Source organism: Chelon labrosus (assembly GCF_963514085.1).
Source record: "Chelon labrosus genome assembly, chromosome: 2".
NCBI classification, from domain to species: Eukaryota; Metazoa; Chordata; class Actinopteri; order Mugiliformes; family Mugilidae; genus Chelon; species Chelon labrosus.
This window is the reverse complement of record NC_140338.1, coordinates 7,047,379-7,063,074: the sequence shown is the minus strand read 5'-3', so window position 1 is coordinate 7,063,074 and position 15,696 is coordinate 7,047,379. Positions and strand designations below refer to the sequence as shown.

At 43.2% G+C, this 15,696-nt stretch overlaps 1 protein-coding gene across 1 annotated transcript in view; it reads left to right on the top strand.

Annotated features, from left to right (window-relative positions):
- Positions 1-15,696, top strand: part of cacna1ib (calcium voltage-gated channel subunit alpha1 Ib) — a gene marked incomplete at its 5' end in the record, with an annotated part of 169,963 nt that overhangs the window by 138,424 nt on the left and 15,843 nt on the right. Inside the window, 5 exons of the mRNA XM_084573466.1 lie at positions 2,567-2,700; positions 5,545-5,615; positions 10,746-10,824; positions 11,220-11,341; positions 12,428-12,883. Coding sequence (XP_084429592.1) covers positions 2,567-2,700; positions 5,545-5,615; positions 10,746-10,824; positions 11,220-11,341; positions 12,428-12,883 — 862 coding nt within the window. The remainder of the gene's footprint in view (positions 1-2,566; positions 2,701-5,544; positions 5,616-10,745; positions 10,825-11,219; positions 11,342-12,427; positions 12,884-15,696) is intronic.

Genomic DNA, 15,696 nt, shown 5'->3' with positions numbered 1-15,696 from the left:
TCTTTTGTGTGAAGCTGAAAGCACTTGAATTCCTGGGTTCAGTTACAAGCTTTCATTCATTGGTGATGTGTCCACTGTCGTGCTTTAGTCACCATGAGCAGATGCTGTATCGCAAGAGTGAGTAAGAAGATAGCCTCGGGCCTCAAATGGATGGATGAGTGATGACATGAATGCAAAATTATAACCAAGTAAATGATTACACAAGACACCCCTGAACAAACTGATGAATCATTAAAACATACACCAATCTGGCATAACATTATGACCACCTACTTAATTTTGTGTACGTCTACCATGTGCCTCCAAAACAGTTGTGACTCATCAGAGAAGGGACATGGGCCTTCTGAGGGTGTCCTGTGGTGTCTGGCAACAGAATGTTGTTAGTGGGGGGGCCTTTAAATCCTATGGTTTGAGGGGAGGGGCCTCTGTGGATCATCCCACAGATACTTGATCTGTTTGGGATCTAGTTAATTTGGAGGCCAGGTCAACACCTTGTGCTGTTCTTCATGTTTTTTTGAGTTGTTCAGGCTGCATCCTGCTGGGGATGACTGCTGCCAGCAGGCGCCCCCACCCATATGCTATGGGGTGGGGGTGCCTGGTCTGGTCTAGGTGGCTGGTACATGTCTAAGTAACATCCATACCAATGAATGCCAGGTGCAAAAGTTTCCTAGCAGAACACTGCATTGTCACAAGATGGTCAATGTTATTTACTTCACCTTTCACTGGTCATAATGTTGTGGCTGCATGTTGATTTTTTGATATAGAATAAGTAAGTGACTCCTTTTGATGGTGTACAGGTGCTCCTTTGAATTTCAACAGATTTCAATATCTACACCCACCACCTTAACAACCCAGCTGGCAGCTCCTCTCTCAGCTGTTTATGCAAGCCTGTGGAGCAGCTGGGATGGCGATGGGGAAATATTATTTGACCGTACTATGCTAGATTTATTATTGCAGCTTCCGATCCCAGAATTACGGGGGTGCCGGAGGAAATTGCTGTCGGTTATTTCTGCCCCCTTCTTCTCAAAATGACTTCTTCCAGCCTATTTTAATTCCTGTGTCTGTCTGTCTCGTCCCCTTTGTCTTTTTTTCTTCCTGCAAACACAAACATGTTTAGTCTTTCCGTTCCTTCTGTCCTGCATTTAAATTCATCTCTCTCTTCCTCCCTAGCCCTTTGTCATTTCCTGTCGTCGTCCTCTTGTGTGTTTTTGGAAACCCCTGGCTTTATTAGGCAACCCCGCTTTGAGTGTGTTTACACTGTGAGCCTGGTGTGTGCCAGTTCTTGGTGTTTGGGGACTCGGATATTATCTAGGATGAAGCGCTGTGGAGGAGCACGTCCCAGGCTGGGATTTTTGCAGAGAAATTACTTAAAATTAAAGAAACTCTGCAAAACTAAAACAATGGTGAATGTATATTCACTCTCTTTTTCTCTTTTTCACTCTCTTTACTAACTACTCACCATAGAAGCAACGTAATGCATAATATCCCACAAATAAGCTGAAGTTTATTAAACGAAAAAATTCACCCTGATTTTTTAAAGGCTGCATCAAAGTTTTGATTGACCACAACATTATGACCACTGACATGAGAAGTGAATAACATTGACCACCGTGTGACAATACAATGTTCTGCTGGGAAACGTCCGGACCTGGCATTTGTGTGGATGTTACTTAGACATGTAGCACCCACCTAGACCAGACCAGGCACCCCCACCCCATAGCAATGACGCTCCTTGATGGCAGTAGACACAGGCACACACACACAAAAATGCTTTAGGAACAACTCAAACAAAAACTTGAAGAACAGCAAAAGGTGTTGACCTGGCCTCCAAATTCACTAGATCCCAAACTGATCAAGTATCTGTGGGATGATCCACAGAGGACCCTCCCCTCAACCCATAGATCCCAAAGGCCCCCACTAACAACGTTCTGCTGATCAGACACCACAGGACACCCTCAGAAGGCCCATGTCCATTCTCTGATGAATCACGACTGTTTTGGAGGCACAAGGGAGACCTACAGATATTAGGAAGGTGGTCATAATGTTATGCCAGATCAGTGTGCACATTTATTATTTAGCACTCCACGTCTTTTTGCAGTGACTGGAATGACATTGATCATGACGTGCCTCTGATGCCAAGATCACATTCAACAAACAGCCTGAGAATCACCTCCAAAACGACAACACAAACACATACAACAAGTCATATAGCCGAGACTGTAAATTTTTACGTGGTACTGAGTCTCTTATTCTGGTGTAGACATAAATATTCATGACAGGAGCAGACCTCCAGGTAATGGTGGGCAGTTACCCATTCTCCTGCCAAGTCAGTTGTGGGAGAGTCAGGCAAATTATGCACCAAGTTGATGTAGACCATTAATATTCATTGGAAAATTAACATAACACTGCACACAGCCACGAAGCCCAGAGCCACGCGTCGAGTTAAGACTCCAAATTCATGATCATCCCTCATCACTCTTGCAAAGTTCGATAGATTTTTGCACATTGAAAATTCATTGCGCGTGACTGTGTGTGTGTGTGTGTGTGTGTGTGTGTGTGTGTGTAGGTGGAATCAGCTGGACTTGGCCATTGTGCTGCTGTCGGTGATGGGCATCACCCTGGAGGAGATCGAGATCAACGCCTCCCTTCCCATCAACCCCACCATCATCAGGATCATGAGAGTGCTGAGGATAGCACGAGGTACACACAAGCACACGTTTTCTGGAAGGAGGGATGTCAAACCAAGATTATATGTAGCGAATTCTTTTTTAACCTCATATGCAAATACATCCAGGGTTGTATTTAAACATGCATAATACATTTTCATCTAGATATTATCTTTTATCCTCTAACCTGCTGATGTTTTAATTTGCTGTAGAAGCTCACTTTTGAGATGAGTGTAAAGCTTGTTGCAAACTCTGCAAGAAATTTGTTCTTGTTCTCGAGGTAAGCAAGAACAAGAACAAAGTTTTTTATTTGGTACTGTGGGACCTATACGCAAGGACCTACGTACGTAGCTACCAGTCATTTATACTTGTGCGCTCGTCAGTCTGGCTCGCTCTGTAACAACGCCACCCAAACACTAGTTGGCGCTGTGTCTTTTTTGCCAGTTGGGCAAGTTTTTGTTTCTACTTCCTGCTTCACTTTCCACTTCCTGCTTCACTTTCAACAGTGGTGACTGAAACTTTTGCCGAAATTTCACCAAACACAAGTCATATAAATGTCTGTATCTCCATACCTCCTCAGTTAACCTTACCTTACAGACTCCTCTGTAAAGGACGGCTGATGGAGTTGCTGCTGCGAAAATATAAAGTACATTTTTATAATCTCACCATGTGTGCATATATATAAGTATATTACGGGTAATTTAAAACATGTACCCTGGCGTTAATGTGGACTGACATTTCACTTTTATTTGTGTTGAACATTAAGTGTAATTATAATGTTTGTATTTTCTGTTTTAATGATAACTTGTTTTAGAACAGCTTTTATGAACCCCTCACGGACATCTTTTTAAAACATTTCTGTTTCTCTCCTTATTAATATGTTCCTCAATTGGCACCTAGGCTCTTATTATTCATGGGAAAATAACAGGACTGGCTCTTCGGGCCGCACCGATTCCTCTTAACTTCTCACTGAGGAGGATAAAGGCTAATTACATCAATCTCACTTAATCCTCGCCCTCATACCATCACCCTGTGCCCTCTGTAACACTGCTCGGGGACCGCTGAGTGGACCCGTGGGTAATATGCTAATTAAAAAGCAGCCAGTGGTAATTAGGAAGCAAGTGGGGTATTTGATGATGAGTGTGAAGGCTATCGTTCGCTTTTAGGTTTCGCTCCCCTCTCGTGACATTTTTTACCGCTCTGTATGAATGTTAACCGAGCAAAATTAAAATGCTTAGCATCATCCGATCTTCCTCCGTGTAGTTTGAATTTTAAGAGCCTTGAACAAAGCGATGGACTCAAACATGCTGGTTGAATATTTTTAAAGTTGTTGACTTTCATACTGTGTTATGACCATAACTTTAGCCTTCACATAACATCTGTGTAGCCATCAAGGACATAGACACATTAAACAGTCATCTAGAAAATATACAACCACCTATATCATCTTATGCTAGCTCGTTAAAGCTGATAGAATCTACCAAGGATGGCAGTTAGGCAGTCAGGATGATGTCTAACCCTAACCCTAACCCTAATGCGTGGTTTATGCCTCCGGGTGAAGCGACATATTGACGCCATAGCAGCATCAGCCCAGACCCTACGCAGACCCTAACATCGTAGCCTGACGTCCATTCCCCCGAAATGTCACTGCACATCACGGCAACGCAGACCGCAAGAACTGTGATTGGTCCGTAATTTCGTAGTAGCGTGTTTCCGCTTAAGTATTTCCGGCTGCTTCTCCATCTCCGCAATTTTTGAATTGATTGCTTTGGCTCAATAAAGATGGAACACATCGAGGAAAGGTTAACTGAGGAGGTTCGGAAATGCGAAACTTTAGTATGACTCGTCTTTGGTGAAATTTTGGAGGGTTTCAGTCGCCGTTGTTGAAAGTAAAGCAGGAAGTAGAAACAAAAATTAACCCAACCGGCAAAAAAAGACGCGGCGGCGACTATCATTTGGGTGGCGTTTTTACAGAACGAGCCAGACTGACGAGCGTGCACGTTTAAATGGCTAGGATGCGCCGTCTACGTCCCACAGTACTTGAAATGAGCCTTAACCCTAACCCTGATCCAGATCTGTCGGCTTCAGATAATGAGCACGGTTTTTACTTCAGAGGTAAAGTAGATACTCAAAAACCATATAATTTTCCACATTTCTTCCTTTTAATCTGCATCAAATGCCGTTTTAAATTGAGAAGGCTCACAGGTGCTGCAACAGTAAATGAGTAGCAACAAGCAGATGTTAAGGCCACTTAAAGCGGATACTTAAGTACAAACCAGAAACTTAAATGCAACCAGATGGCATCATCAAAAAGTTCTGTAAAAAGGCTCCAGTCTCCCAGCAGAAAATACAAAGACACAACTCGTAAATTGCAGATACTGTGCTGAATTTTTCTAAGCAATGGACTTTTGGAGAGATAGTATTATTTCTAAGACTCTAGTGTTGGTTAATGGGTGCTCCAACCTTCTCTATTTCCCACAAACACATATCAGCCATCTGAAAAATTCCCCTCTCAGGAGTTTTTTTTTTTCTTCTATGTAACCATCTGTATCATCAGCCATGTTCCTCCATAAATTGGACCACTGGGAACTGTGGGGGGTCATATATGAAGGGTTTGGAAATCCATTCCATCTATTGATCGTATCTTATCGTTCAGTCGCGTACCTCTTATCTCGTACCTTACTGTTAAGCTCTTTCCCCATGGTGTCTTTTGTCCTTAGGCCACAGTTTTTCTCACTAAGGGCTGTAGGGGGTGTGTCTGTTGTTTATCAGCCCCCAACAAGGGGATGATGTCCACATCATCGCACACTCGCGTATTTCCAAGTGTATAATCGGTGTGGAGGGTGCAGCCGTCTCACCCTCTGTTATCTCTCTATAGTGTTGAAGTTGTTGAAAATGGCAACCGGGATGAGAGCCCTACTTGACACGGTGGTTCAGGCTCTACCTCAGGTATGTGCCATCACACACACACACACACACATGCACCCCCCCTCCCCTGAGCTTATCACCCAGGAGTTAATTAACACTTGTGAGATGATAAATGACCGGCGTCAGTAATCGCTCTCCTAGAATTTTTAAGGAAGTCAGGGTTGGACTAAATTTTTGCTGCCAATGTCACAGAACCTAACTAACTTTGTGCTGCCCCTACTCATTTATTCAGAAAAGGACCTTTACTGCTTTAAGTTTTTTTTCATTCCGAAAACTATTAATGAGACAAGAGCAGGTAAAGCGTTCGGTTCCCTTGGTACGCAGAAGACTTTCTGGTTAAATTAGTGTTTAACAAAGTTTTTGCCTGCCCTCCAATTTGTGGAATACCTTGGAATTTTCTTAGAACTGCTTTTACAGCTAGGGGATTCGAGAAAGTTTAATAACTCTCCAGAGGAACACGGGAAATACCACAACATTTTTCAAATATGGACACACTCTGAGGACGAGCACCGGAATACCTTCTATGACCTGATTTAAGTATTTTTACTGATGTGAATACAACATTACTTTCTCAAAAAGAACCCAGTCTACAATGTTTTTTTTTTTAAGCAAAATCCCTGCCACAAGCATGTCAAACCAACAGGCAGTGGTGTAGCACTAACCCTAAGCCATGTTGGTCAATTAGAAGCCTGAAAACTAAACTGCTATTACTGACTATGACTAACAGTGGTTACTTCAGGTTACCAACAATGGCAGGAATGTTTCATGTAGCCACGACCTGTGTAGCACATTTTCAAGCCTCCATTTCTCAACATTAGGAGAGTAATTGTATGTTTAGGTTTAAAACCTCTTGTTTCCAAGGTAAGCACCAGCACTATTTTTGGTCATGTCCTCCACTACACAAAACTGGTCCACGTAAAGAAAGTAAATAATAGGGCACAGTCTGGCATCACAAGCCAAAACATGTCTTCTGTCTTGTGTTTTGTACACACACTGAATAGCACATTTAGACATAGCACATGTAGAGAGTAGTCAAGGCTTGTAACAGTAAATAAAACATATGAAAACACATTACTAGAAAATAAAAGTACTAGATTAAAACACAATTTCAGTCACAATCATAGACTGTATAAAGATGGACAGGAGAACAGCTCCTCAAAAGTAAAGCCGAAGCAAGTAGAGCTCCCCCTGGTGGCTGGCTGCAGTATAGGTCATAAGCTCCACCCCCTCCATGTTAATGGATGGGACTTTAAAACACTAAAATACAAAAGTTTCATTTTGGTTAGTTAGAAACAATATGCAACATCATGATCACAACAAGTTGCCATGGCAATTGGTCCATGAAGCGGTCCTGTAGGATCGTGAGTTGGGAAGAAAATTAAAAAATAAATAAGTACAGTGTATAATCCAACATTTCCTTGTAACTGGTGGAGGTAGAGCGCAACGCGTATTAATCAAATGCAAACACAAGTGAATCTGGAAGAGAGGGGCGGTGGCTCCACTCTTGAACCGTACTGCGCAGACTCTGGCTCCAAAGTCGCAACATGGCGCCGCCCAGTATCCCCGGGAAAATAGCGTCAGTTTGGCCAATGCAAGGAAGTGGGGACGTGTAGTCCATATTTATATACAGTCTATGGTCACATTAAAAAGCCACAATTAAAAGTGCAGCTCTCAAACGAAGAAGTCACTTCTGTGCAGCATCTTTGCTAGTTACTTGGACCCTGTGGTCACTGTGGTTGAGTAGGAGTACAATTTCAAAATGTAAAAGAAAAAGCAGAAGATTAAAAACAATCCGTGGGACTTTTTTTAATGTGATGATAATCCTTGTCAAGCTCTAAGCACTGATGCGGCCAGAAAAGCTTTATTAATTCAGTATGTATGTATTCTGACGGTGAAGTGAGAGATGAAATATATTAGATTTTCAAAATGAGATTACAAGGTCACGGAACCAAATGTACAAAAAAGTTACTTCTTTTCATCTCACAGCGCCAAGATAAGCTGACATGTCATTATTCGCCTTCAGCATCTTCTCCAGGGTGTAACTTATCTTTTGCCGTATTAAAAAGAAAGAGAAAAAAGGAGCAACGAAAGTTCAGTCACTGTTTGACATTTCTCACTTCATGAAGCTCTCACACTCAGCTCTTGCACTAATGGATGAGGACTGGCTGCTCTCTCCAAAATAGCTCTTTATTAGATATATTTGTAAAGGAGTGAGTATGAATACAGCCAGAAGTTGATTTTTTTTATTTATTTATTTTTTTTACTGCTGCCTAATCAGTGCTCTGCCTGAACCCTGTGGGGAGGATTTTTGTCGCACTGATATTAGGGTAGAAAATCGAGTACACACAGAGAAACATTCACCGATCAGGCATAACATTGTGACTGACCTCCGAATATTGTGTAGGTCTCCCTTGTGCCTCCAAAACAGTTGTGACTCATCAGAGAATGGACATGAGGGTGTCCTGTGGTGTCTGGCAACAGAACGTTGTTAGTGGGGGGGCCTTTGGGTCCTCAGTTTAGGATCTACTGAATTTGGAGGCCAGGTCAACACCTTGTGCTGTTTTTGTGTCAGGCTGCATCCTGCTGGGGGTGGCTGCTGCCATCAAGGAGTGTCATTGCTATGGGGTGGGGGTGCCTGGTCTGGTCTAGGTGGGTGCTACATGTCTAAGTAACAGGTCCAGAAGTTTCCCAACAGAACACTGAATTGTCACAAAATGGTCAATGTTATTTACTTCTTCTGTCAGTGGTCATAATGTTGTGGCTGATCAGTGTATATGAGTGTATATGAGTCAAAAAATACGAACAATGTAATACCACGGTTTCTCGATGCTTCCTTCTCGGCCGTAAAATTAACAAATGTCATGGTGTCTCTGTTCTGATTGTTCTGTTTCGAAAAAAATCTAATTAACTAAAAGCCTTTTCCACTTTTCACAGAACATTTCAACCATTTTATCTGAGAGGTGTTCTTTCTCTAGAGTTCGAAGTGGGTAAAATTACGATTTATTCAAGTGCGTCAACGTGACATGTTCGACATTAGGTACGAAACCTTTACGCAGCTGCAACCAAACACGTGTCCCAGCATGGCACAGGCGTCTGACTCAGGTTTAATGAATCTAAATATGTAACTAAAAGCATTTTTTAATAAACAGTTTTAAAAGTTTGCAGATGAGATTCGTTTGCCATGGAAACCAACAAGTAACAAAGTCTGCTCCGGCTGTGTTTCTCACGACCTTCGGTTACCTAGTAGCAATCTTTAATGCTTCAATGAATCATGCAATCTGTTCCTCACAGCACAGCGTCCTCATCCCAGCGGTGCGCTTTCATTCTCAGCTCGAGGGATCTAAAGACATCGGATGGGTTTAAGTTACATGCTGCAAGCCGCCTCGGGCCAAGTCGCGGCTTTTAATATCCACCGGCAACATCAACATGCACAACTGGGGAGGGAAAGAGAGCTATCCCCAGGCCTCGCCTAACCTCTCCAGCTCCTGCCCTCATTATTTCTCGACTTCCTTCCTCTCCTGTCGGCCTCTTCTTCTTCAATAAAAACCATACATCTCGCTCTGTCCATGGACGGTCTCAGTTTATTTGCCTTTCTAATAAATCTCTACAGTCACGTATTTGAAAGCACCCCACTGCCTTCCCCTGTGCAGTGACTTAGCTAATGGTGTGCTGCTAGCGTCGGCTGTTGCGCCCCAGGGGGTTCTTTACACATTTGCATTGCCGTTTGTGGGTGCTTTAAGTCGTGTGGATTCACGCCTTTTAAGAAGTCAGCACAGAAGATTTTCCGGCAATTGTGAAACGGAATGAGTGTCCTGGATGTGCCTGTTTAGTTTAATGACATTTCCGGAGCGTGCTGCATTCACAAAATGCACAAGCGATCAGTAAAATAAGTATTTTTTCACATATATATATTATGATAAGTAAGGGTTTCTTTAACAAAATGCCTATCCTGTTTTGTGAGGAATAGTTGTGTGTGCAGAAGTCCTGATATATCAGCTTTTTTGTTAAGTCTAAATAAACCATAGTAACTGACGCGGCGGAACAATGGCATGGTGTTTAGCACTGATGCCTCACAGCAAGAAGGTTCCGGATTCGAATCCATTGGCCGACTGAGGCCTTTCAAAGTGGAGTGTACATGTTCTCCCTGTGTCTGTGTGGGTTCTCTCCTGGGACTCGAGCTTCCTCCCATCGTCCAGAGACATGCTGGTTAGGTTCATTGCTGATTCTAAATTGGCCGTAGGTGTGAGTGTGAATGGTTTGTCTGTCTATCTATGTTAGTCCTGTGATAGACTGGAGACCTGTCCAGGGTGTACCCCGCCTCTCACCCAATGACAGTTGGGATAGGCTCCAGCCCCCCCACGACCCTTCACAGAACAAGCGGTTACAGAAGATGAATGAATAAATGAATGAATGAATGAATGAACTGACATGGCATAATCTTCATTGCAGTATTGCCGGTTGGATTCCAGGTTGCTAACTTGCTAGCTGCGGGTCGTTCCTTCTATCTGAAACCATCACTTCTTGTTTCTTTTTCACTACTATCCGTCAAACAAATGCATAAAAGAACAACTAAAAAAGAAATAAGTCACTCAGTAAACCTTATACACCGATTAGGCATAACATTATGACCACTGGCAGATGAAGTAAATAACATTGACCATCTTGTGACAATTGACCAGGCTCCCCCACCCCATAGCAAAAACATTCCTTGACGGCAGCAGCCATCCCCAGCAGGATGCAGCCTGACACAGGCACAAACACATAAACACTTTAGGAACAACTCAAACAGCACAAGCTGTTAACCTGGCCTCCAAATTCACTAGATCATGAACTGATCTAGAATCTGTGGGGTGATCCACAGAGGCCTCTCCCCTCAACCCATAGGACCAAACGGCCCCCACTATCAACATCCTGTTGCCAGACACCACAGGACACCCTCAGAAGGCCCATGTCCATTCTCTGATGAGTCACAACTGTTTTGGAGGCACAAGGGAGACCTACACAATATTAGGAAGGTGGTCATAATGTTATGCCTGATTGGTGTATTCTAATGTATTGTAGTTGCACCAAAGGCAGTAGGAGTAACTCTAGAGATAACACATGATTTAATCCAGAGATGTAACCTAGGAATGTCTCCTTTTGGTGTGACAGGTGGGAAACCTGGGCCTACTCTTCATGTTGCTGTTTTTCATCTATGCCGCCCTGGGGGTTGAACTGTTTGGAGAGCTAGGTAAGTCTTTCAGAAAGTATATTGCAGTTGAGATGTTGTCAACAGTAAATACTCATGGTGTGGTTTAACTTTGCGTTTTTTTCCGGAAGCCATCAGGGCAACCCTTTCACCATGTGTCCAAACTGGAAAACTTAGCTTTGCTGTTCTTTGTTATCAAATTTGTCTCTCTACAGTCTATAAAATTTCAATACCAATGCAGACCAGGATAAAAAAAAATAGCACAGGGATTTCATTGGATTCCTCCTTTGTGCTAAAGTCTTTTAAGTTGAAGAAATGTACAGTCTCTTTTCTAATTTCTCACTTGATGGGCAGACACAGAAAAATGCAATGAAAAGTATTTTGACCAAAGACCATTTTTACCCTTTGTTTTCTTTCCTTGCGATCCTTCTTCTCAGTGTGCAATGCTGACTACCCCTGTGAGGGAATGAGCCGCCATGCAACCTTTGAAAACTTTGGGATGGCCTTCCTTACCCTCTTCCAAGTTTCAACTGGTGACAACTGGAATGGCATCATGAAGGTACCTTCTTCTGCTTCTTCTAATTGCGGTTTTGTCACATTGAGATGTCCATGGCGGCCATTTAGATTGGGAAGGTTGCTGGTTTTCACTTTCCTCTGCAACTTTAGTTGTCCCCAAAAATAGGAGAGGATCTGCACAGTATATTCTCCTGCTTTTTGACCTGCCCAAATACCTTTTCCACCACAGAAAGAATCAGAGAAGCTGTAATTGAAGGTCTTCAGTTCAGTCTCTCATCCCGGCCGTATTTAGGTGGTGGAAATGAGCGAGTAACGAGCGTGTCCTTTAGGAAAGAGGGAGCCGAAAGAGTAAATGTGCACTCGAGGCCTGCGGAGCATGAATAGAGATTCAAATTTACATTCTCGAAATGCGTGTATTTGATCTTTTTCTTCCTTCTCCTCTAACACCTCAATCAGGTCTCACTCTCCAATCACACACCCAAGTACCCGGAGCTGTTAAAATTTTATAACGGCTCATACTCGACCGTTAATCAGTGCTGATTAGAACGAGTGAGTGACTTGCTAAAGATTTCGGGGCTGTGGAAGTTTGGCAGTGTGCTGAATACTGGCATTAATCTCCTTAAACATAACTAAACATGATTTTTCCACTAAATAGTTCCCGTATCCATGTCCTTTCTATTGTAAATTGCTCAGTTTAAGGTAAGATTTCTAAGATTTTTGCTTGTACTCAACCTAAGTCTAAACCAATGGTGGCTTTATCTTAACAGTCTACCCATCATTAATTAATCAGTTGGTTTATAGGCTGAATCTTTAAGCAAAAAAATTGCCGCTCAAATGCCATCTTTTGCAGCTTTTCTTTGTTTTATATCATTGTAAACTGAGTTTCTGAGGTTTGGACCGTTGGTCAGACATAGCAAGTGATTAAGACATTAGGCTTGGGTCAATAATCAATGGATTCTATTACAATGGGAATAATCGTTTCTTCCACTCATATCATACACATAAATTCTTCATCTGATTGACCAACTTTTCCTCTCCTCCATCTCTCTGTGCTATTTCACCCCTTCCCTCCAACTTGTCAAATTCTCCTATACGCCTTCTTCATTTATCCTACCTCTCCATCCACCAGGACACGCTAAGGGAGTGCCCACCAGATCGTCCGGGCAGTGACTACGGCTGCCACGCCGGGCTGCAGTTCATCTCCCCGATGTATTTCGTGTCCTTCGTGCTCACGGCTCAGTTCGTCCTGATCAACGTGGTGGTCGCCGTGCTCATGAAGCATCTGGACGACTCCAACAAGGAGGCGCAGGAGGACGCCGAGATGGACGCCGAGATCGAGCTGGAGCTGGCCCAGGGAGGCCTCTGCTGCATGATGGGGGGCATCGGGGCCATTGCCGGGGCCACCACCGGGGCCGCCGCGAGCGGGGCGGGCGTGGGCGCCGGGGCGTCCGGCGCGATCGCGGCGGGGACGGTCGTCGGTCCGGCCGGCGGGCTGATGGCGCCGCTGCGAGATGGTGGAGGAGGAGGGGGCGCGGCTCACGAAGGGCACACGCACCACAGATGTCGGCTGTACTCTCCTGCTCAGGTAGAGTGGAACAGAGACATTCAAGAGAGTGATAGCTTCATCCAAACCGTTCACTTTTTCACCTGAGCCTTATTCACAACAGTCAGTAAACAGACATTTAGCCACCATAGGCTCGTCTTCAGTCAAGCTCTCTTAATGTACTTTATGCTCCGTCTTTACTGAGTGAACCTGTACTTAAGGGACAGCTAGGACCAGAGAGCTTATTAAACAGATACTAATTAATATACAGAATCAACCTGTTCATCTAAAAATCTGAAAATCTCTCCCAGTTATCATGACAAATTGAACTGATTCTCAGCTCTGACATACACCGATCTGTCTGGCAACAGAATGTTGTTAATGGGGGCCTTTGAGGGCAGGGTTTCCCAGCAGAACATTGTGTTGTCACAGTGTTGTCACAAGATGGTCAATGTTATTTACTTCACCTGTCAGTGGTCATAAAGTTGTGGCTGAAGAAAATGAATGTGAACTGTTTATTTTGGAGTCTATGAGCTATGAGCTTGAACGAGTTCACTTTCATCTGTGCGAACTGAACTTTGAACTAGTTCCTGTTTAGTGTGAACTTCCCTAATACCGGTTGCTCCTCAGAACCTCTCAACCTCTTACAACATATCCTCTGATTTCATGCAGTAGTGCCAAGCAATAGAGTCATCAGTCAGTGACAGGATCACCAGTCTAATCACAGATTGCGATGATGCATTTTTTTTTTAATGAAAAACCATGCAGTGCCACTTCAGACAGGCACAGCCTAATAGAGGTGTGTTGTTTCATCCCTCAGGGGTTTGCTGTTTCACCCAGAGAGTAGAATATAGAAATTCCAGCATCTGGGTGCTAAAATTATGCCAGATGCCAGATTGTCCTGGGATCTTTCACTCGATTTCAATATCTAAAAGATGAAAAACTGCTTGATTAATATATAAAACATAAGAAAACAACGTCACATTTCCCAGAGCGCCAAGGTGACTAATTAAGAAACACTGATTTAATTGCAATTTCATTTTATTTTACTTATAAATATTTTGCATATTGATTTCTCTATCGTTTTAGATTATGTATGGTATGCTGAGGGCCTCGACGTTGCTGCTGCAATATTGAAACATCCCATTTTCTCTCTATTTAAACTTTAAAATATTAAACACACACGCACACATGAAAAAAATACTCCAAAAATAACTGTTGCTGGTTTTCCTATTTACAACCTTACACATGACAAAACATTGCCTAAGCAGGCTTTGAACTTTATTATGACAGGGATCTGACCTATACGAGATCGTCATTTCATTCTGTTTATTTCAATACTTCATTAACCTCACCTGCAGCAACAGTTGGTGCTGCTCATCCAGCCCGGCCTCGGTGGGACTGCACTAGCAGCTGGAGTTGTTTTTTAATCATGATCATACCGCTGCCCTACTTGTGCAAACACAAGGCGCTGATGAATTTTTACACATATTCAAAAGGACATGCCAAACACCTGCTAAAAGACAACGACCTCCGTGCACCTCGCGTGCAAAGATATTAAACGGCGGCTCTCTCGGCCACTCTGAGAACACCATCAGTGGGGTCGGTGGCGGCACCAGCTCTCTGATTGCTGCGCCTCAAACAGCTAGTGAGTACAAGCTACATTTACAATCACACGAACATGAAATTATAGCGTACGAGAAGAGGTATTTTTAGTTGCCAAGGCAGAAAGAAAGCAACAAACAAAGGTAGGGACAAAGGAGAGGGGAGGGGAAAACAAAAGAAATCAGGGAGTAGGGAAACAGAAAAATAGAATAAGTAAAAATAAAAACTGAGAGCAATCCAAAGAGGCAGAGAGCGTGAAAGGAAAAATGAGTGATTGTTGCAACGAGCCAGTGTTTGACTCAGCGAATGACTGCGGGGGGGGGGGACTAAAGGTGTGTTTGCACCAAACTAGTCTACGGTGGAGTGTTTACTCCTCAACTTTAATTTGTTTGGACGGGTGACAGCAGTGCTAAGTGAGCTGCACTGTGGCTCGTTAGAAATGACCCCGTAAACACAAACACTGGTTAGGAGACGGTTGTTTGCATCTGAGTGCCGGCTGGGCTCTATACCTACAAGGCCAAAGCAGTTCTCACATACTGTTTGTGTTGCTTCCGGTCTGGAATTTACAGCAGATATATTCATGAGAACCAAGCTGTGAAAAGACCAGGAGTTCCAACCTGTATAGGTAACCCACTTAATCTACTGATGCTAGCCCATGTTTTTTTTGTTGTTTTTTTTTTACTTTGTCCTGTACTGAAACTAAAAGGAACATGCAAACAATAGAATAATGTGTCTAATCTTAAATCTGTGCTTTTTTTTGGCTCCTTAAAGGTAGCATATACAATCTAAAAGAACAACATTCTCATACAGTTACATTTTTACACATTCCCTTTCCTTTTGGCTCTGTTTTGGTCTCCACCTCCACCGTCAGGCTGTTGTTTCTGTATGTTCACAAGCTAACTGCTAACAGACAACAGTTCTGCAGGTGAAAACCGTCAGAGAAAACTAAAGTTTTAGACCTAGGGGGAGCTATGATAATTTCTGTGTCTTCCTATACACCATTCAGCCACAACATTATGACCACTGACAGGAGAAGTAACAATGACCATCTTGTGACAATTCAATGTTCTCCTGGGAAACTTTTGGACCTGGCATTCATGTAGCACCCACCTAGACCAGCCCAGGCACCCCCACCCCATAGCAATGACACTCCTTGATGGCAGCAGCCATCCCCAGCAGGATGCAGCCTGACACAGGCACACACACAAAAACGCTTTAGGAACAACTAAAAAAAATGAAGAACAGCACAA